General features: G+C 45.8%; 1 protein-coding gene across 2 annotated transcripts in view; it reads left to right on the forward strand.

Moving 5' to 3' along the window:
- Positions 1-23,646, forward strand: part of BMPER (BMP binding endothelial regulator) — a 252,603-nt gene that overhangs the window by 14,028 nt on the left and 214,929 nt on the right. For both annotated transcript variants that reach the window (XM_060108393.1, XM_060108394.1), the window contains exon 3: positions 17,780-17,879. In XM_060108393.1, the coding sequence (XP_059964376.1) occupies positions 17,780-17,879 (100 nt within the window). The remainder of the gene's footprint in view (positions 1-17,779; positions 17,880-23,646) is intronic.

Consider the following 23,646-nt stretch of genomic DNA (forward strand, 5'->3'; position numbering starts at 1 on the left):
AGCGAGAGGGGGCACGTGGTGGGTGCCCTGCAGGAAACGTGGGAACCGAGTTGCAGGACCGACCGAAGTAGGAAAATGATTGATGGCTATTAAACTCAGCACATATGTAGTGAGCATTTATGTTAATAGTGGCCCGAGGCACTGTGAGATTAGAAAAAGCTCTTTTTTACATGAACAAAAAGAGATTAAATTATGTTCCAGGTAGTTTTGAAGTTATTGCTTTCGAGTTCTTTGAAAATTGATGAACTCGTGCAGGCCATAGATATTAACTCTTGGTTGGAGTATCTGATTAATCAGAACAAATTATTATTCCTTGACTGTGCTGGATGGCGTATGTGTATATACGTGCATTGTATATGTAGGTACCTAATATGAAATTTGGATCATGGAGTTAGCTTGCAAATGACTTTGTCTCATTAGAGAGACTCAAATGGAAGTGTGAAAATGTGATTGAACCAGAGGTTGTGTACATGTTGGGGGAGACCCTTATAGTAGAGCTGTGAGCACTGGTGACAAGGGACACACAGTTGCGTTCCCATCACTGCCAGCCTCTCCGTCCTCCTCCCTCCTCACCCACCCTCTTCAGTCTGATGATGTGTCTTCTCTTACACAGTTGCAGGTCATTAACAAGTCAGTGGTAAGAATTCTCACACCAGCAGAGGTGACTCTTTTTTTTTTTTTTTTTTTCTTTTTTTGCGGTATGTGGGCCTCTCACTGTTGTGGCCTCTCCCGTTGTGGAGCACAGGCTCCAGACGCGCAGGCTCAGCGGCCATGGCTCACGGGCCCAGCCGCTCCACGGCGTGTGGGATCTTCCCGGACCGGGGTACGAACCCGTGTCCCCTGCATTGGCAGGCGGACTCTCAATCACTGTGCCACCAGGGAAGCCCGACTCTTTTTTTTTTTAATGTGCACAGGAACCCCCAGGGAGCTTGTTAAAAATGCAGATTCTGAGGTTCTACTCCAGAGATTCTGATTCAGTAGATCTGGCAGAGACCTGAGAATCTCCATATTTAATAAACTCTTCCAGTGACTCCATGCAGGAGCCAGTACTTGAAAAACTCTTCCTAACTGAGGTTAGTGGAAAGAGAAGGATATATGAATATAACCATAAATATAGATAAATTCCCCAAGGAAGCAACTTGTTCACTAGTGGTCAGGTACATTTGAAGTTCTGTTATTGGTACCAAACTTATCCATAAGTCAACTCTCATTTATGTAACACTATTTTTGTGGACCTTTCACGCAGTTATCTTGTACATTAGCTATCTTTATTGAAGTGCTACATTTTCTCTTTGTGTCCTCTCCTCTATCAAGCCTCCCCTAGTCACTTGATCAGAATTAGTCACTTGTTTCTTAGAAGCCTCGTGTTGATTTCTCATATTATAACCCTTACTCCTGCCTACCCTGAAGTTTCATTAATTATTTACATGACTGTCTCCCTACTAGACTTTAGGCTTCTTCAGGGTAGAAATAGTGTCTGATTCTTCTCACCATCCCTCAAAGCGTCTCGAAGAGTACCTCGCATGTGGTAAGTCTCAATAACTATTTTACAAATCAACACCATGTTCTTAAATTGGAGGTAGCCTGACCTTCACGGCTTCCTCAAAGCCGTGCTGTGAGGGAGAGAAGGCCTTCTCAAGAAACCTGTTTCATAGTCGAGATAATTAAGGCTCGGAAAAGCAAAGCAAGACAAAGCACACATCACTAATCAGTGAGAGTTGGGACTACAATTCAAGTATGGGAATGCTAACCCATCCTGGGTAGACTCCACTGAGATATCTCTCAGAGAATGTTTTCTGACTACAAGTGTTAAGAAAGCACCCCAGGGCTTCCCTGGTGGCGCTGTGGTTGAGAGTCCGCCTGCCGATGCAGGGGACACGGGTTCGTGCCCCGGTCCAGGAAGATCCCACATGCCGTGGAGCGGCTGGGCCCGTGAGCCGTGGCCGCTGAGCCTGCGCGTCCGGAGCCTGTGCTCCGTAATGGGAGAGGCCACAACAGTGAGAGGCCCGCATACCACACACACAAAAAAAGAAAGCACCCCAAGGGGGTGAGTGAGAGAGACCCAGCAAATAACTTCCCTGGGGATTATGTTTTTAACAGTCCTTGTGGTCCAGTGAAGTAGAGTCCTGACTGGCGCCTTTGGGTAGGACAGGCTGACCCTCTAGGTTGGTGCTAGCCTTTCCATGAGATGGATTCCCACAGGGATACACTCCGTTTCCCGTGGTCTTTCTGTGATGGACAGCAGCTGCAGGGTGAAGCTGATATAACGTATGTTTGTTGCTTCTCCAGCATGAGCCAACTAGATGTAGCAATTTGACAGAACAGCCAGGGCTTTATGACAGACTTCCTGAGATCCAGTAGCATCTGGAGGAGCCAGAGGCAAACGATGAAGAGCTGAGGGCCAGGTGAAGCTGGATTTAGAGATATGCCCCATCCCAACCCCTTTCGTTCCCAAACCTCTATAACAGAAGCTGTTTCCTTCTGCTGGCAACTTCCGCCCAGCAGGCCCCTTCCTCATCCAGAATGGACTCATTCTGGGAGGAAATGTTAGTTCTTTCTGTTCTCTTGATGCCCCCCCCCCAATTTCTGCCCACATTTTCCTTTCCCTGATCAGGAGAGAATAAAGTCAAGCTGACAAGGTTCTGATTCATGTTGCCTTCACATAATTCTGGTCACGTTGCTAAACGATTTTCCATACTTTTAATGAGAATCCTTTTTTAAAAAAGTTCTTTTTGTTTTTAAATTAGCCTGGCATTCCATTGTTCCAGGGTTCCACCTTTATCATTTCCATCTTTATTATTTTTTACCATGTTATTTTCTTTCTCTGTTATTATCCCGGCGTTTCCATGATGTCACCACTCCCCAAGTTTTGTGTCTTGTTTTTCTCAGTTTCAGTTTTTAATTCTTGGTCCCAGCCTGATAATGAAATGCACAAACAATTACAGTGGGGTGGTGGTTCTTCCTACACACCCCATGTGGGCCAGACATTTGAGGGATGGACAGTCCAGTGAGGAGCTCTGTGGAGGCCAGAGGAGGACCATTTGTGATAATGACCAAGCGGTGGAGAAAAGGATTGCTGGGAATAGTTAAAGCACTAGCTAGAGCAGTGCCAAGCACCCAGGTAGGGGGTTAGTAAATATTTTTCACTAATGATGGCGTGTAATGATGGCGTGCTGATAGCATTTAGCCGGGTGGAGAGAATGCCGGCGGGGGGGGGGGACTTTCACAGTCTTCAAGTACGAATTTATGGGAATAAATACGATGTTGAAAGGACAGACAGGAGTACAAACCCCAAATTTGCAACATAGCCCCAGTTCCAGCTTCTCCGCTGGCTGCTCACTGCCTCTCGCTCACTTTCAGAGTGAGCCCCAAGGTGGTTGTGGGGTCTTGGCTTCCCTGCTTCTTGGCCAGTGCCTGCCTGTGACCACAGGCCTCTTCCCTAGATCTCTAAATCCTAGTTACCCTGCTGTAGATGAGCTCACACTCCTAGCTTTGAGCCATGTTTGTTAGGATCAGAAATTGAAAGCAGCGTCTTACTATGGACTCTGTTCATTCCAGGGTTTTGGCTTTAGATCTTAGTACAACTGAGAAGAAAACTTAAAATGAGGGATTTTCCTCTTGCTTTTCTTTTTTTACGCCTAGGGGTTTATTGTTCTCTCACTCCCACACCCGTCTTTAACACTCGCCTACCATTTGGTCACTGGTCTCTGGTAGGTCCAAGCTCCCTTAGGACACGGGTCCTAGAACTTTTCCTTGGCATTCTTAGACCTTCTAGGCAGTCAGCATTTTCCTAAATTTGAGTCTGTTCCCTTGGAGATGTAGCTTGGCAGGCATGGTGGTTATTAGCACTAGGGGTAACGAGTGGCCAGCAGTAGCCAAGACATCATCTCTTGTGAACCTTAAATCGTGGACAGCGACAGCTGTCCCGAAGGATCTCGGTCTGTAGGTATCTGACACAGTGGCAGGTGCTGAGAGAAGGTGACCTCTGGTGGTCACTGGGTTAATGTAACAATCTCAGCCAGCGATCCTGTACAGTTGTGGGCATTTGCGCCTGTGGGTGGGTGTGGGTGTGTATAAGGATTTACACGTATAGAGATCTCTCAGCATTTGAATGATGGGTTTATAAGAATTTTGTTTATTTGGCTACTCTTTCTTAGACCTTGTTATGCTGGGTCTTCCTTATCTTTTTGAACTTTAAATATTGGAGGGCCCCAGGATTCATTCGATCAAGACGTTTCTCTATTTACACTCCTTCCCTAGGTGATTTTTATACAGATTCATGGCTTAAAAAGTACATATATGCTGAAAGTTCCCACATTTATGTTCCCAGTCCCCTTACCCTTCAAATGCAGACTTGTAAATTCAGATGTCTACTTGGCACCTCCAAACATCTCAAACTTAAAATGGCCCAGACAGAGATCTCATTTTCCACCCCTCCTCCAAACCTCTTTTCCCCCAGCCAGCAATGTCAGCTGCACTGCTCCATTCTCTTAGGCCATCAGCCATGAGGTCCTGGATTCCTCTTTCTCTTACATCCTATATTCTATCTACTAGCAAATCTTGATGGCAAAACCTTGAAAATGTATCTGGTAATATCTAACTATCTCCATGATCACTTTTGCCTCTGGACAATATATTATCAAGCAGTGGCCATTGAAAACTATACATCCCATTTTTTCACTTACTTACAAACATCCCGCAGTGGCTTCTCAGCTGACTTGGCGTACAGTCTGGAGTCTAACTCCAAGGCCCTGCTGGGTCTGGCTTCTGATGCTGTCTCTGGCCCCACCCCCAAAGCATCTTCCCCTCCTGGTTTGCTACTCCTGCGTGATCCCAGCACCTTCTCAACAAGGGCGTCTGCCCTTTCCTGTCCCTGGAACACATTTGTTCAATATATTTACAAATTCTCATTTCTTCACTCTGGCCTCTGAGGAAATGTTTCCTTATTAGAGGGCCTTCGTTCTGACCACTCTTCCCCCATAGTACACACCCTGTCATTCTGTTCCCTTGTCCTGCTTCCTTTTCTCAAAAGCCCTCATCAGTGGCCATTGGATCACGTGTATCTTTGTTTCTTGAAGGCCTCCCTACTAGAATGTCAGCTCTGTGAGGATGTGGACTCTCCCGTTCACGCTGTATCCCAGGGCCTGGGACAGTGCTGGGTCCTTCCAGTGTGTACCTGTATCAGTTGGATGACTGAGTATATGCCATGTTTAATTTAATTTAATTTTAAGATTCAGTTTAATTGAATCAATTAGTTTTTAAGTAATTAATTCAATTAATTAATGGTGTGTAATTTTTTGATTCTATAATTTGAAGATCTAATTCTCTTCCTCAAAGATAAATTATGATTTTTCCTTTCTACTCTAAACTCTGCTTTTTCTGTAATGAAGACTTGCCATTTTCATGGCTCACGTTACTTTGCCTATTAAGTCGGATGGTGGGGAAATTGTACAGATACACTCACAAAGATGAAAAGCTATCTCCAATGAACCAAATAAAATTGTAATAAAGTATATAATAAGCAATAATAATTATAGAATAAAATGTGCCCTATGGAACACTGGTTTTAAAAGTAGACATTACTGCTCACACTTGGTAGCATAATGATGATTGGTTTTGTAATGTAAATTAAAATTCAGTATGCTGGTATTTTACACTTTACCTAAAACATATTATGGAAGAAAGACTAGCAAAGTGTGTTAAATATTACAATTTCGTAGAGCAAGAAAAAAGTGGCACAAAGTATTTCCCATGATATGCATAAGACAGGCTGCTCTACTGTAGGCAATGCCCAGTCATGTCACTGCACTACCTTGGAGGGCACTAGGATGGCATCACTGAAGGAGATCCCTTTTGAGGGCTGTCAAATCCCAAGGGTCTAACATAGGTAGGTCAAATTCTGTCTCAGTGAGAGAACTGTATGACAAAACTTTTCTGAGGCTCATTCAGTGGCCCACCTAGTGTCTGAAGAACAGGAGGATTTGGATGATCTCTGGGAGTTTACGGCTGTGGAATTTGGTTGTAACAGACCTTCGCCTCCTCTGAACTCATGACTAGAACTGCATCCACTCATGTTGCAGCATGTGCGGTGCTTTTGCCGTGTTTATGCTCTGGCCCCTCTCCCTCTTGGACTGGAAGCTCTTCTAGGGCAGAGGATGGATCTGATTCATATGTTCTGTTCTCAGTAAAAACCTGGCACAGTACCTGGCCCATGGCAGGGGCTCAACAATATTTGTTAAACAGATCCATGGATTTTTATTCAGACAGATTTGAATTTTGCGGTGCAAAGGTTTAACCTACAGAAAAATCCAAGTTCGTAGCCAAGATGTCACATTTTCTAAAGACCATTTGTGTTCTGTTGATATTTTTGTCTTATTTTAGATGTTAAAGCTTCGGAGAAGCTGTCCTATGATGAAACCCTTTAAAAAAAAAAGCAATGATGAAGGGTAATAATCATGGCCAAGCATTTCTTTTTTAAAATGGGGCACATGTTGTGAATCCCTTTAGCAACAAGTTTATGTTAATGGTGTTTTATGGGTGACTGGTCATTTTCATTCCTTTATAACACCTTAATCAGAAAAGGATTATATGCAAAATTGGCATTTGTTGATTAATGAGTTTGAATGTGGAAGCTAGTGGATTAAAATTACATTCTAAACCTATGAAATAAATCTGTGGCTTCTCCAGTTCTCTCTAACATCTGCATGTGGCCCTTGGGGAAGGCTTGGTGAAGAGAACATGCTGTTAATGGCCCTGGTGAATGAGTCAGACCAACCCTAGCTCCTCACAGACTTGCCTTCTTATGGGGGATGCTGTCTGAGGCTGGCTTTTTCAGTTCTGTGAACTTCCATCTGGCCAGAGGACACCTGCCCCCTTGCTCCCCTGCCTGACATTCCTCAGGCTAAGCGGCCACTCTGCCGTCAGTACCAGTGTGAATACAGCCCAGGAGCAGGGATGTTTCCATCACCTGATGCATCAGACAGCCCTTACCGTTATCAGTAGGCAGGACGGCAGGAACCAGCCCTAAAGCCTGCCATCCCAGGGGTCCCTTTGAAAGCCTCTGTGATTGCTGGTGGTCGGGGTCAATTGTACAGATGTCTTTAAAAGTGTCTCACTAGTGACCAGAAAGTTACTTTGTCAAGATGACAGATGGGCTGCGAGCAGTTCCTCGGCCCTGCCTATTCCCTGTGATGTCAGCTCCATTCACTTGTCAAGATCAGGTATTTTTGTAGCTCCCAACAGCGTGCAGGCTTTCTGGGCAACCCGTGAAAATTTTTCTGTTCTCTTCTGTGCAAAATCTGCTCAGTGGCTTGCTGTTGACCCACAGGAATGAGGGGGCCTTTGAGGACCTGGTGAGTCCCACTCACGGTGGGTGGAAGGCGCAGGGGAGGAGACACCTACTGGAGAGAGGGCGACAGCCCTCCAAGGCTGGTCTTAAGAAGAAGTGGTTTGTCACCACCAATCACCCTGGCAGAACACAAATGGGATGTAAGACATTCGGTTTCCGTGTTTTGGATGTGTTCGCTCTTCATTGCCAGAGAATCATCTGTGTGTACAGTTAGAAGGGTCCACTGAGTTCACAGCTTCTTTGGATAGCTGGGGAGCCCAGCTTGTTATATTGTGATGAGTCAGAAAAGGGACTGCCGAAATAACATCTCCAGGTAGCCTTCCTTAACACCATATCACGACCTTTCCTATGGAAGTGGCTCCAATTTTATTGTTATTTTTAACTCCTTAACCCTCATTCCTTGCTTCCTCTGATGCCCCTGCCAACCTGGCCAGCAGCCTCTGTGCTGTCCCGGAGACTGGGAAGCCTGGCTAATGCGCTCTGATGATGCCCTCTGATGTCGATCCTGCTGGTGGTTGGGGTCAGACCCCATCCTCTTCTTGCTAGTTCTAAAGAACTCACCAGAAAGGCATAAAAATATTCACAGATTTTCACCCCACCTCCCTTTTTTGTTTTCTTCTGGGGCAGAGGAAAAAGCTGATTCATTACTTGTCGTGTGCTGAAGGGTTCCCATAGTGTAAAATAACCAATGGTCTTGGGAGAGGTAGCCGGGCCACTTGTACACGAGGCTGTATTACTTTGCAGCCTGTGTTCCCCTTCACCCTGGGTTCATATCTTCTTCCCGTGCGGGAGTCTGTGGGTGTTTTCTCCGCAGCCCTGACTCCATGCCACATCCCAGCTGTGTGAGTCCCTTTTGATTGGGAGGAGAAAAGGGTAGACTCGGGAATGTGGATCACATGAAGGAAGGCTGCTGACATGCACTCCTCAGTTCACATACCTGGCTCCCGTCCCCTGGCAGAAGGGGACACAGTCTACCCTCTGATTTTCCAGCCTGCTTCTGGGAGCCTGAGTGGTGTCACAGAGCTGCATCTGCGACAGGATCCCCTGCACTCAGTCACTGGCTGCTCTGTGTTCAATCCATTCCAGTTACATTAATGTAGTGGTGCCAGCAGATCCCTTGCTTATATGATGTACGGTATAATAAAAACCAGGCAGTGCTACTTTCTTTGGGCTACTATTTTTATTTGGTGGTTATTTCTTTTGTGTTCTGCCTTCGCTAATGTTTTGGTTCTATTTCAAAATATGATTAAACAGAATGAGGAGCTGTTTGACACTCTGCCCTGTTTTAAATCAGAGCTGTACTTGAGTAGCCGGGACGGTCTAATGGCCTATGTTCCTTTGTTCTGAGAGTTCCTTGAAAAGACCAAAGAAAAAAAGCCAGACCTAAATCTTTAAACGGCTTAGGACCCCCAAACAATCCCTCCAACAAACTAAAGCCTGTTAAAAAATAATTGAAATGTTAGGTAAGTTAAATATAAAAAAGGGCCTCCTTATTAATCCCCCGTTGCTTCTGCTGGCACGTGTCATATTTTCAAGGTACAGTATCAGGAGAACACTGTCATTTAATGACATATTAGGGCCATATATCATGAGAACATCGCCTTGGTAGAGGATACGGGTACTAAAAGACACGATTCTGGCCAGACAGAGCAACAGGGGGTCTTACTTCTTTTCTCCAACCCCTTGCACTCCCCCCTGCCTTTTTCTTTAATCTCCCTCTGTGTTGCAGAGAAGTGAATTTCTTCATGGGATATGACTTGTTGCAAAATAATCGGGGGGCCCCAGTGGGCTTCATAAAGTCTTTTAAATGGCTGGGCTTCAAGGGCAGCTTTGTTCAGAGTTTGCACCATTAGCTGGGCCAGGGGAGGCCACGTTTGCCAGGGTCCAGGTCTCTGGGGTAAAGGCTCGCCGAGCCTAGACTGGGGGAAGAAAGAGTAACACTCCCAGATGGAGTGTGATGAATTGTGTGATGTTTTGCAAGATGTTTTCACATAAAGACTCCAAAAGTGTGGCTATGGGATGCTGCCAGCCTCCTGGGAGAGTACCCTTCGCCCCCGCCCGGCTCAATTCAAGAAGAAACCTGAGGACTTGGAGGCTTTTGGTCCAGGCTCTGGTCTGTCTGGCAAATGACAGGGCACTCAGAGAATGAGACTTGTTTTGAGTTTTTAAGTCAGAGACTTCATCTGTCTTTCCTCAAAGGCACTATTTTTACTCTTGTGTTCAAAATGAAATCACAAACTAAGGTTTATAATGGTCTGAAAATGGAGAGTGCTTAACAAAGGCAAACATTTAAATTTCTTGGCTGCAAGGAAGAGATGGCTCATCTTAGCCTCTAAACCAAGCAGTATGCCATAGTGATGAAATCACCTACTGTGATATCAGCGAGTCCTGGGTTTGAATCTCTGCCGTGGTGAAGCTGGGTAAGCCATTTAACCTCTCTGAGTCTCAGTTCTACCCATAAAATAGGGGTAAATCAGTGCGTTCCTCAGGTTTGTTGTGAGGGTTAAAAAGGACATAATACACAGAACGCGTTCAGCACAGTCTGGCAAATAATAGGTTTTCCATAAATGTCAGGTGCTGTTATTCTGAATAGTTCAGCAACCTGCCTGGAAAACTATTATTGCCACTTCATTGTTTGGTTAGAGGTGGATCAGCTCTGTGACTTTGGTTATTGAAGGGATTTGCAAAAGTGGTGGTGATTGGGGAAGTGGTTCAGAAAGATCTGGAAATGTTACTTTACATTAAAAGCAAGGGCCACTGACCAAAGATATTTTAAAATAAACAGAAACGCAAGAGACTTCATTGCCGCAGACCTGTATCACAGGAAATGCTAAAGAAAGTTCTTGAAGCTGTAGGGAAATAATATGAGAGGGAAACTTGTATTTTACAGGAAGTAATGTAAAACATCAGAAATGGTAGATATCTGTATAAATAAAAAAGGCTATGTTTCCTCTCAATTTGATTAAAATACATGACTCTTTACAGCAAATAATAAAGTAAAAGAAAGGGCCATTGACACTTCCCACCGCTACTGACCTCAGATGCCTCCCACCTCTTGTACTGACCTCACTCAGTTGGGGAAGAGAAGAGATCTCAGCTGGGAAATTTGGGTTATTTTCCCTATCAAACGCACTTTCTTCGCTTTAGAAATGGTTTTTTTTAGTGTTTTTTCAACTTTCGTTGAGCTGAGAGACATGGCCCAGAGCCTCGTACTTGTACACTAAGGCTTCGGAGTGTCCCAAACTGCCTTTCCTTTTCTTTTTTGTTTTCCTCCCAGCTCTTTCTGTGCAGGAGTTATGGAGAAGTCAATTGTACTATCAGTAACAAAGAAGCAGCAAGTCAAAGCTTAATTAAACTAATAAATCATCCATCACACTTACTACTGCCATTGGCAACCACTGAGCTATCTCAGTCTCTCCCCACCCCCTCCCAGCCCCCCCCCCAATGATTATTTTCTAAGAGATTAAGAACAGATTTTGTCCAGAGGAGACCAGCTGGAGCACGCACAAACTTGTGTTGTCTCCTTTCTGAGGCTCATGCTCCCTTGCAAAGGATTTCCCTGGACCACATGTTCCAGAGAGGGAATCACTTTACTTTTTGGATTCTCAGAACCGGTGACATCAATGAAGCCTGCCCCCTCTGGATCTTTTCCTTCAGTTTTTGTCTACATCTCTGCATTCTAGAACTGTAACATTTTGCAGTTAGAGCTGTTTATTTGAGTTTGGGCCCATCCCTTCTGTGGCATCTTTCACAGGTTACCTTCTAACAGGGCAGGGGACATGGCGGGAGACCTCACATGTCCGCCCCAGGCGGCCTGTCTTTCCAGAAAATTTCCAGACTTGCTCAACTACATACTAATCTAGTCCTGAACTCTCAACGGTCATGTAGGAGCTAACCTAATTTTAATATGATGCACCCATAAATTTTAATGCTGTGTTTTAACAACTAACCTCCCTGGCTATCCTCTTAATCCAGGTCTGGGGACCAGGTTCTCTTCCCAAGTTCATTGCTACCTAGCTCTGAGGGACCTGAGACATTTAACTTCATTGTGTGCCATTCCTCTGACTGCAAATCTTAGGAAACCTGTGAGGATTAATGAAATAATGTCTGCAGAACTCTTTGGAAGAAAAGTGCTATGTAAACATGAAGTATTATTCTTCTGTTTATGAGACATTTTATAATATTGCCTAGGAGAAATTGTGACTGGTGTTTGAAAGTACCATAAAGTTCCTTTTTTGCCTCTTTTGGGGCTGGAATTGGGTTACAATGGAGCACTTCAAGGAAAAGTCAACCTCTTTGACTACATGTGTGGGGAGACCGGGAATTCCAAGGAGAATACATACGCTGATGTTGGATCACCTTCCTCCTTGGGAAACTTGACACAAAACATCTGTATTCCTAAAAACAAATTCCTCTGTGAGCAATTTTGAGACTCTCAAATAGTGAAACACTACCGTGTGGGCACTTCAAACAAATTCTGTAATAAAGAGAATTTGATTAAGGGTCTTAGTGTCCTATTTGCGCTCACTGACTGCGATAGCTTTTTTTTTTTTTTTTTTTTTGCGGTATGCGGGCCTCTCACTGTTGTGGCCTCTCCGGTTGCAGAGTACAGCCTCCGGACATGCAGTCTCAGCGGCCATGGCTCACAGGCCCAGCCGCTCCGTGGCATGTGGGATCTTCCCAGACCGGGGCATGAACCCGTGTCCCCTGCATCGGCAGGCGGACTCTCAACCACTGCGCCACCAGGGAAGCCCCCACAATAGCTTTTGGGTCAAGGTGGAATTCTTTTCTGTAGTTCTCACTTGGTGCCAGAAGTTACACTGCAGTGTTTGTGTGATCTGCTAACGTCTGATGTCTTGTCCCCTCTAAGCACGTGTACATTTCTAGACCATAGACAGGAAGCTTGCTGCGTGGTTTCTTTACTGTTCCCACAGCACTGGGTGCAACGGCACATGGGCCAAGCCTTCGGTTCAGCTGCTTTAGAACTTCCACTCCTTTACTTCTCCGAGTCACTGTGCTGGGTATCCATCCCCTGACAGTAGCTGATGACAGAGGGAACGCCTTATTCAAAATTAATATGGGTCCAGCCCCATGGATATTTGCATTTTGATAGGGGAATCCATCTATAGGGCCCCTCCCTAAAAAAGACTACAGTGAGGAAATGACACAGGGGTGTGTGCATATATGCAGCAAAGCAGGGTAGTCTGCAGGGTTTTTAATTTAGGAAAGAGAGTCACTTCTACCTCTTTATCCTCTCTAATGATATCACCTGGCCCATGTGCTTTATTGACATATTTTGTTGTTCATTTGGGGCAGAAAAAAATATTACAACTTCACGGCCTTCTTGATTTTCTGAAAAAGGATTTGGCACTTAGAATTTGCAAGTTCGCCAAATGACCGCTATTTGCCTCCAAGGCAGGCTTTGCTTTCATAAAAGCCAAGGATGGAAGGAAAATAACACCGTCTTCTAGAGGAAGAGACTCATGTGGTCTGCCACCTTCCTAATATGGCTAATCACATGGAGGATTAGCAGGCAAGGCACCAGGTATTTTCATTTTCCTTCTTATATCAAGAGATTTGTGTTGCTGTTTCATAGTCTAGAAATGCAGCATCTGCCAGCCGACGTTTCTCCCTGATCACTCTCATCATTATCAGCTGCTGTGTTGTCCTCTCCAGATTTTAAATTTTATTATTATGTTTAAATATAAATGAAAGGTCAGGTAATACTTTCCATAGTCCATAATAGGATTGCGCCTGGAAGAATCTTAGAAAAAAAATATCTTCAAGACATTCGCTTGAAATAAAAGATCTGAAAAACATTTTTTTTTTCTCGTTGAGAAAAGCAAACAGGAAAATCTCACAATGGCGATTTGCTATCTTCTCTAACCAGCCCCCACCCCGCCAAATCAGCAAGAGATCATTTCCCTCCATGCCAGACACTGAAAAATGCTCAGGAGGCACTGGCGGGTCTCTTGGCACATTTCCTAAGCCCAGGGAACTCTGTGCTGCCATCTGGTGGCAGATCTTAGATACAGCAAGCTGGCTGCTGGAATCCTGTTTGAACTCGGCTGCGCCAGAGCTGTGGTTTGGCTCGCATCCTTATAGAGCTTTGTTGCCAGCCATGTAAGTTTTTTTCTTTATTACTCCCTATGCCCCTCTTTTCTTTTTGTTTGTTGGCACTTCATTTCATGTGCCCCCAGAGGCTGTGTTTTGAATTTTGATATATTTGGTCTTTCTGAAAGGAGGCAATAATGCAAACAGCTGCCTTTGACAACAGGTAAATCACAGGCTGGCTGACCCTAGAAAGTGGTAAACACGGCGAGACAGAGACTGAGAATGAAAAATGTGATGGCGTTTATTACTCGTAGGCACTGGCTAGGTTGGTTTTTAAGAATGTTCTGACGTTTTCCTCCAGAGCATTTTTACCACCATTTCTGTGGCTTAGATTTGGGGAGACTCAAACTCAGGCTGGAATCTTGGGGAAAATTTGCTTGAGGATGTTTGCCTGGCTGTCAGAGGTGTGATAGTCATAGATACCTATCAATATACAAAATAGTGCATCTTTCCTTGTTACCAGAAAACAGCTGGTGTTTGTAGACCTTCCCATGGTTGGTGATGACGCAGCTCCTTGGAGCTATTCAGCTCTTGTTAGAGAGCTCATTTCACATATGTGGAACCACCTGGAAGGTATTAATCTCTCCTGGGGCCTTAGGACTATGACATTCTTTAGTTCTTGTGTGTAGCCTGCATGCTGGGAAGTAGCAAAGTGCAGCATTTAAGCACGTGCCTTTGGAGTCGGACCTCTATTTGTATTCCAGATCTGCCTCTTGTGTGACCTGGGCAAGTTTACTAATGTTGGTTCCTCATCTGTAAAATGGGGATGATGTGGAATTGTTTTGTGAAATAATGCATATACTATTCTTAGCACAGAGCCTGATACATAGAAAGTGTTCAGTAAGTGTGAGTCAGCGTCAGAAAACATTTTGTGAATGAAAACGTGAACCGAATGAGCCGTGACCTTGAGTAAGAGCAGAGGACACTTGGTGCACGTGGGGATGAGGCGGCCAGTGGAGAGGGAGTCCTGAAGGCACGGCTTTGCATGTGCCCCTTCTCACCAGAGCTGCTGGCTTGAAGACCAGGATTTTTGTCTCTTGACAAAATCAGGGAAAGCAAAGTGAGTGGTCTTAATTAACCTGTGCTTGAATTTACTCTGTAGCTGCTGGACTCAATTAAGAAGATGGAGGAATCAGCCTCTCACCAGCAATTCTCTGCAGTTTTTCTTTCTTTCTTTGAGGGCCTGGGATTCTGAGCTTGTGCTCCATATCCATGCAGCCAGGCAGCTGGGAAATGATCAGGTCTGGCAGCTCTGTACCAGCGTGACACTTGGTAGATATAAAAAAACTCCAAGTGTTATCAGAAGGGGGAAAAAAACCTCACTAAACCTACAGCTAAGGTTTAGGTTTATTCTCTCTGTGCGAGTGTGTGTATGTGTATGTGTGTGTGTGTGTGTGTGTGTGTGTGTGAGTACACAAAAAATTCCAGAAGTGAATCTACAAATCATCTGGTTGAAATAAATTTTCTGCTGAACTATAATTACGAGCTATTTATTATGGATCTTGGGATCTTGCTATGGATTTTAATTGGCTGCTAGGTTTCTAATTTAGCAAAGAATTCCTATGTGTAAGAGACTGTGTGTCTTCCTATACATTAGACCCCAAATTTTGACTTCACACCCAATCTGACTACTGTTAGAGTTTTTACTTCCTTGTGTCTGAGGAGTCTTCCTTTCAGAGAGGAGATGCACTTGGGGGTTGGGGGGTGGCTTTTCCTTAAGGCTGCAGCCAGCTTTGCTGAATGCATAATGCCGAGGTAACAGATGCTCTGAGGTAATGCCCTGGGTGGGGCAGCTGGTATCAAACTATGGCTTCGAGTAACTGCACTTTGCAAAGCTAAGTCACTGTTCATAATGCCAAGCAGCCTAGACACCTGATCGTTGTTCTCGATTACTTTGGTGGTGGCAAAAGGGCACTATTAATTTTTAAGAATATACCTCTTTAATTTGAATTGTGACCATGACTATGTATTACGTTTGTACTTAAGAAAAAAATATGAACATAAATCAAAGGGCCATGACTTACAGTGAGTCATGATGCCACCATTATGAAGAAGAGAGGGTGAGGGAAGGAGAGTTGCAGGGCTCGGAGCCAGGATACCTGGGTTCAGCTTGCAGGCAGCCATTCACTCCGGGACTGTGGACAGCTCCCGAGCCCGCCTCAGCCCTGCTGGTACTAAGAATGCTCCCCACACAGCGGTGGTCCTCAACCTGGGCTGCACACTGGAATTAACTGGGGAGCCTGGTCCTGAGATAAATCAGATCTGAGCTTCAGGGAATGGGAGACAGTGCCGGGCTTTTTTAAGAACTGCACACGGGTTCTGATTAGCAGCCAGGGGTGAGGATCCCTGCCTCACGGGATTTTAAGGAGTCAGTGAGATCAGCCCTCTGAGAACCTTTATCACATAGCACACACCAAAAAGGGGGAAAGGAAAGGAGACTGGATTACTCAGGTCAACCACACCTTACAATCAGACATCAATAACCAATAAATGAAAAAACAGAAGGTCTGCACACTAGCCCTGCAGGAGTGGGTACAGTGCTGAGAACTGATGCTCGCTCTTTGAGTGGCCAGGCAGGTGTTGGGACGGCCCCATCAGTGTGTTTACCACATTGGCCTCGGTAATGATGGCCATTTTCTACGTGGGAACGTTCGAGCAGCACCGATCAGGGTGGGCCCATTATTCCCATGCTTCAGTGGCCTTGCAAAGCCATCAGCGCAGTGAGACAACAAGACTGTGTAGAAATAGAGCTGTTGGAATGGCGAGGCTCCCCCGTGCCCAGGCTCCATATACCTTACTCTGGGGGAGGGGTGATTGGTGAGTTGGAGGGAGTGGGGTTCTGGGACTCTTGGAGGTTCTGCTCATTCAAAAAGGGAGGAGATGACAATCTGGACTCATTCTAGAATCATTTTAGCCCCTGGGAACATCTTGAGGGGCTCTGCAACTCCTAGGGAATTGGAGGGCAGCACAGAAGGTGACATGTTTTATCTGAGAACTGCTTTAGAGCTAGAATTTGGTGTATGGGCTCAGCTTGGACCCCAGGTCCCCAACACACACACACACACACACACACACACACACACACTTAAACACTCTCACAGCCCTCACCCCCTCACACCCCTCCTTGGTGCTGGAATAGAAGTGGGGAGATCTCCCTTACTCTTGACATTGAAGCATACTGCTTACACTTGAGAATCTTCCCAAGGTCATTGTCAGGGCTGAGTCAGGATTTCTCCTGCACATATTCCAGGAGGGTTCTGAGTTCATCTCGAGGTCAGAGGGCTGGTCAGTTGCTCCTCTCTGATCTCTCCCTAAATCAGGCAATGCATGTGGTCATCCCAGCCTTAACTCAGGGTAGGCCATGGGCATTGTACACATTTGTGAGCTCAATACTGAAATCCACCTCTGCCACTGCAAAGCTGTATGATCTTGAAAAAGTCATAGACCTTCTCTGAACAGCAGTTTTCCTGCTTATAAACAAGGGATAGTGATAATACTTATCTCACAGCATTTTAATAGGAATGAAAGCCATAGCACCTAGCATTTAGTAGAAACTTGTTACAGCTCCAATCTCGTTGAAGGGTTGTGACATAGTATGTTTGGTTCATGTGCATCCTGTTCTCCAAACAGGTATATGCATCATACTTGGATCTTCTTGAAGTCATTTTAATAGCTAACTTTTCAGGATAAAACCAAAGATGCAAATGCTCACCACACTGTCATTAGCATAAGTGCTAATATAATGCAGCTGTCCCACAGCTATAAAACACTGACTCCTGTGTCTCTGCTTGGCATAGGGAATATTATCTTTTCTCTTACTGAGCCGATTCAATACTCAACTTTGTCATTATTTGAGTTGGAACTTTAGATTGCTGCATTTTAATGCACTCTACTATTAAGGATTGTTGGATGGCCGTGTGCAAATATTTTTGTTCTCACAATGCAGTCCTGGCCCAGGTAGCCCAATGGGCAAAATATGGTTTACACAAATATTATCATTTCTGTAGTGTGTACTATAAAGAAACCTTAGAGCAGGGTGGGAGAAAGCCTCTCTCTCGGAGTTCGGTTATCTAGGTTAAATTGGCTGGTAAAGAAGGGACTTTTCATCCCCTTTCATCTGCCCCTAATCTCAATCTATTCCTGGAAGGATATCTTTGTTCCAGAAAGAGCAAAATCTCATTTGCTATCACAGAGTTTTCCCGCCAAGATGAAGGCAAGATAGGAAGAGGGAAGCTAGGAAAACCTCAGCCATGTGCTAGGATTCTGGGGATTCTGTTTTGAAGTTGATTTCAAATGTGTCTTGTCCTTTTTGCCTAGAACAAGGAAGTGACCTGTAAGAGAGAGAAGTGCCCAGTGCTGTCGAGAGACTGTGCCCTGGCCATCAAGCAGAGGGGAGCCTGTTGTGAGCGGTGCAAAGGTAATTTATGTTTTGGCTGCCTTTTCTGGCTGTTCCTGCAGGCATTTTAATTTCTCTTTCTCTCACCTTTCTCTTCACTCAGCTCTTGGCTGGGGTGCAAGTGGGTGTTGGAAGGGAAGCTGCTGTGTGTGTGAGTGTTGGGGGGGTGGTAGTAAGGGGGGTCCTCCTAGTGGGGGATGAAAGTATGGCGAGCATCTACATCGTTGGTTTATTTTCTGAGGCAAGCTGTTAAAATGCCACAGAAGAGATGTAAACATGATGCCTCTGCAGGTTGGTACACACGCACGCAAGCCTGTTCTGTCACGAAGTTTCAACACTCAGTTTTTCCAGGCTCTACACTCGCCCTGCCCACCTCTGCCAGAGGGAGTCTTTTAGACCAATTTTTATCATTTTGGTCCCTATTAAAGTTTTTTCTTTCCTTCCAAATTAAATCTAAGTCCTTCCCTTTGTCTTTGAAGCATCTCTAAAACGCCCTTACTCCACCCCCATCTCCTGTGGCCTTCCGGCACGCCTGTCTCTCTCAAACACACTGTTCTAGGTTGCCTCTGCCTTAGCTCAGGTCTTTCCCCCAACCTGCCCAGATGCTGCCTGTGCTCAAGGTCCCCCAGCCCTCATCCGTTACTTTCCTGGTGAAGTTTCCATGGCATCCAGAAGTTCACACAGATACTTCAGTGATGTGCTTTTTCATTGTCTTGTTTGTGTTCTGTAGACTCTCAGCTCCTCAGGACAGGAGCCAGGTCATGCTCTGATGTCACCTAGTGTATGTCAGTGTATGCATTGTGGTCCCCCAGAGGTCAAAATGAGCACAGTGGTTCAGGATGTGGGCTCTGGAGTCACACTGCCAAGTCCAAATCCAACAGTCCTGGGTTGCAAAGAGATTTCTCACCCTGAAGATGCATCCTGGGTTGCAGAGTGTTCCCCAAAAGTTCACGTCCATTAGGAACCTCAGAATGTGACCTTAATTGTAAATGGGATCTTTGGAGATGTAATTAGTTAAGATAAGGTCATACCGGATTAGGGTGGCTGCAAATCCAATATGACTGGTGTCTTTATATGAAGAGCAGACAGAGACACACAGAGAAGATGACTGTATAACAAGAGGGGCAGGTATAGACGCCTGGGCTCTGTTGCTGAGATTCAGATTCACTTGCCCTGGGGCAGGGGCTAAGGCATCTGTCTTTTGAAGAAGCTCCCGGGAGATTTAATGTGCAGCCTGGGTGGGAACCTCTGAAAGAGATCTTGACCAGGTGATTTCTACCCCCACAGAAGAATATCCTTTTTTGGAGCTGCAAAGGGGAGGCTCCCTTCTGTAGAGCTCTCAAAAGGAGCTCCATAGAAACCAAGTAAACTAAAGCGCCATTTCTAGTGACAACCCACAAGTCTCTACGCTCAAGGAGGACTTTGAACTTTTCAACGCGCACTATTAACATGAAATCCGCACGTCAAGGATTAATGCCAAGTTGTTTGTGAGTAACTATAGTTATTGTAGTTACTATTTATAGACTTAAACTATAATGTTTAAGTCTATAAATAAATAAGAGGCAGAGGTTGGAGTTGTGTTGCCTCAAGCCAAGGAATGCCTCGGGTTACCAGGAGCTGGGAAAAGGCCAGGAGGGTTCTTCCCTAGAAGCTTCAGATGGAGCATGGCCCTGCCAACACCTTGATTTTGGACTTCTACTTTCCAGAACTGTGAGAGAACAATACATTTCTGTTGTCTTAAGCCTCCAAGCTGGTGGTAATTTGTCACAGCAGGCTGAGAAACTAATACCCCAACGTTTTCACTTGAGCAGGTAGAGACATGGAACCTCTTTCTACCCCAGTTCCCTCTCCTGTTAAATGAGGATAATAATTGTGTCGGAGGCAGCTAATGGCGAGCGAGACACAGTCAATGTGTTTAGCAAAGTGCCTGGCATGCAAACATTTCTCAGTTAATATAATATAGTAGGTGCTCTGTAAATACCTGATGGACTAGACTATAAAAATGCGTCTCCTGAAGCCTTTTGGAGAAGGAGAAATCAACCATTTACTTCTCACCTCTTTCCTATGGAGTTGGGAGGCAGATGTTTTACTCACGTGACTTCTGAGAGCTATTGATGCAAGACCTGAAATAGTAACTTCTTAGGAGTCTCCCAAGCTGATGGTCAGATAAAGTAATTCCAATTCAGAATACATTACTGGGACTTCCCTGGTGGTCCAGTGGTAAAGAATCCGGCTTCCAATGCAGCGGTCGTGGGTTCGATCCCTGGTGGGGGAACTAAGATCCCATGTGCCTCGGGGCAGCTAAACCTTCGCACCACGACTACTGAGCTTGCCCGCTTCAACGAGAGAGCCCACGTGCCGCAAACTACAGCGCCCAGGTGCCCTGGAGTCTGCGGGCCACAACTAGAGAGAGAAAACAACAACAACACAACAACAACAAAACCTGCACGCCACAACTAGAGAGAAGCCCGTGCGCTGCAACGGAAGATCCCGCACGCCTCACCAAAGATCCCACATGCCGCAACTAAGACCCGATGAAGCCAACATAAATAAATAAATACAATTAAATTTTAAAAAAGAAAAGAATACATTACTGAGCCAATGTGTGTCTAAGTTATTGTTGATTCACCTTGAAGAACCTCTTCTATTTAATTCTTTTTTTTTTTTTGCGGTACGCGGGCCTCTCACTGTTGTGGCCTCTCCCGTTGCGGAGCACAGGCTCCGGACACGCAGGCTCAGCGGCCATGGCTCACGGGCCCAGCCGCTCTGCGGCATGTGGGACCTTCCCGGACCGGGGCACGAACCCGCGTCCCCTGCATCGGCAGGCGGACTCTCAACCACTGCGCCACCAGGGAAGCCCTAATTCTTTATTTTTTTAATGGCTGATTTGCCATCTTCATCTTCCAAGGCTGCCTCGCCAGTGAGAGGTGAGTTGGATGCTACAGGGTGGAAGCAGAATGTGTGAAGGAACCACGCCCGAGGCATTAGGTTCATTTCCCATTAACCGTAGTACAGGAGGGCACTTTGGGTTGCGGTAGTGTGTAACCTCCTTTCCTTCTTGTCCTGCTGTTTCCTTTATCATCATTCTTTCCTTTGATCATCCTAATCTTCCAAGGGAAAGTGACAAATACATTTCATGAGTATTCTTTTTGAGCTTAAGATGATAAAGTCTCTTCAAATTAAACTGGACCCAAGAATAGACCAGTGAATTCAGCGCCCTGAGTTCTCTTTCTGACAGTAAAGTCCAGGCCTTCTGGGGGAGATCAAAATCCCCAGCCTGCCCTGAGGTGGACCTTCCTGAGAGAGACTCCTGAAAAGTGCTGACTTGTCAGGCTGTAGAGGGGGCTCTTAAGATGCCCTCTTCATTTTCTCTATTTCTACTCCATAATACAGTTTTTGTCTCCTGTGTTTTAAGGGACACAGTTGTGTTTGCACTGGTTTATTTACGTTTTTCTGATTAGAATAGTTACATATGCTCATAGAAGAAGCTTTTAAAAATAGGCTAAACTGTGGAAAAGCAGAAAATAAATTACTCTTAATCCCACCACCCAGTTAACTATTTAATTAACTATTAAATAGTTAATATTTGATATATGTTTTCTGCATTTTTTCCCCACATCGAAGTGTTTACCTAGTTGATATCTTACTATTGAATTGTGTTATTTCTGGGTTTTTTTTTCTTTTCTTTTTTTCTTCTCCCACTTAACATCCGGGCATAACATCTTCTCAACTTGTTTGGAAATACTGTCCTTAATGGGCACATAAGAGTCTGCGTGGGAATGTACCAACATTCATTGGGCCATTTCTCCATTCCTGGGCATTTAGGTTATACCCTGGATTTTAGCACTGGGCAAGGGTGTACAAGAAGCTGAGACCAAAGATGTGCAGTAAAGGAATAACGACCAAAAAGGGAGGATCGAGAGCATTACCTGGGTAGACAGGAGATCTTGGTGTGAACCCAGAAACCACTCTGGATTTGGCCTCCGAAGGAACCTGGGTAAACCTCTCCTCCCCATCTGGTGTCCTCTGATCACACAGTGGAACAAGAACAGCAACAAATCCTCAGTGTGGAGCAGATACTCTGAGACAACCGCGGCAGCTGTGCTTCTCCTAAGTTCTCTTCCAACGGGCGTGCTCTGTGCTAACGCTGGAGGTTTGGTTTGGTTTTGTTTTGTTTTTTTTTTTGCGGTACGCGGGCCTCTCACTGCTGTGGCCTCTCCCGTTGCGGAGCACAGTCTCTGGACGCGCAGGCTCAGCGGCCATGGCTCACGGGCCCAGCCGCTCCGCGGCATGTGGGATCCTCCCGGCCCGGGGCACGAACCCGTGTCCCCTGCATCGGCAGGTGGACTCTCAACCACTGCGCCACCAGGGAAGCCCAACATTGGAGGTTTTAACTTTTACTTAGAATGATTCAGTGAGGAGTCGTAGTAATGAGGAGTTTGTTGATAATACTTTTAGAGCAGAATGATGTCCAGGCAAGATTATCTCAGGGTCAATTTTGTTTGTTTTTTTTTGCGGTCGACGCATACATTTGACTGTGCTAAATCTGTAATATGAAGCCCATTTTACAGATGAGGAACTGACTTAACGATTTGCACTAAGTCACAAAAAGTTTGCAATGGCTAGCCAGGACTCGCACCCTGTTCCTATGGACCTGGGGCCCTGTGCCTGGCAGGGGAAGGGCCTGGAACACCCGCGGGCGCTCCCGATTCACAGCCACCGCTGCTCTTGCTCTCAGGGACCCCGTGCCGCGCTGGCAGCGACCAGCACCAACCGGTAGGAGGAGGGGGGAGGGGGGATGCAGGATATCCACCGGCGCCACGCCGACTTCCGCCCGCGACTCCGGGGCTCCTCCCACCAGGCCTTCCCGCCTCCGGAACCGAGCCCCTTTCTCTGCTTCCGGGGCGGGTCCGGGAAGCGGATTCAGGGCGTTGAAGGGACTTCAAAGCCCTTCCGGCCAGTTAACGCATGGTGACAGGAGAGCTGATGGACTTAATTCTCCTGTATTTTGAAAGTCATTTGCATTCAGAGGTACCACCTTGTGCTGTTTTTAAAGCTGATCACCAGACAGATCCGGCCTCTTTAAAGGTGAGCACAGCACGTACCTAACCTGGCAGAATGGGTGAAGGGTGTGGGTCTACCAGGCTTCCCAGCAAAGACACCCCTTCTAGAAAACCTTTCTACCATCAGCAGGCACACGGGAAGGGGAAATCTAGTATTGCTAACTGGATGAACAATAGTCCAAGCCAGTTGCTTTGAGTTTCCCTGGAGTATTGTTTGTGTTTGTTTGCTCTTCCTCTTACCTGAGGGAATTGTGAGTGTAAGCAGTGTTTCTCAAAATGCAGTGGACCAGGGCTTGGACATGCCGCGGAGCGGCTGGGCCCGTGAGCCATGGCCGCTGAGCCTGCGCGTCCGGAGCCTGTGCTCCGGAACGGGAGAGGCCACAACAGTGAGAGGCCCGCGTACCGCAAAAAAAAAAAAAAAAAAAAAAAAAAAAAAGTGCAGTGGACCAAAGACTTACCTATGATAATGCAGCTTCCTGGGCCTTGCCCAATAACAGTAGTAACTGAGATCCTGATCATCTTCATCAAAATTGCAGGGGCTCGAACATATATATAGTCCTTACGCAGGGCCAGGCACTGGATCCTCACAGCCTGCTGAGGGAGGTACTATCATAGCCCCGTTTTACACATGAAGTGGTGGCACTGAGAGCCCCAAGGCGACAGAGCTAGTAAATGACAGCAGTGGGGGACAGACTGGTCTCACCATTAGGCTTGCAGGCCTGCTG

This window comes from Mesoplodon densirostris, chromosome 9, assembly GCF_025265405.1.
Source record: "Mesoplodon densirostris isolate mMesDen1 chromosome 9, mMesDen1 primary haplotype, whole genome shotgun sequence".
Taxonomy (NCBI): Eukaryota; Metazoa; Chordata; class Mammalia; order Artiodactyla; family Ziphiidae; genus Mesoplodon; species Mesoplodon densirostris.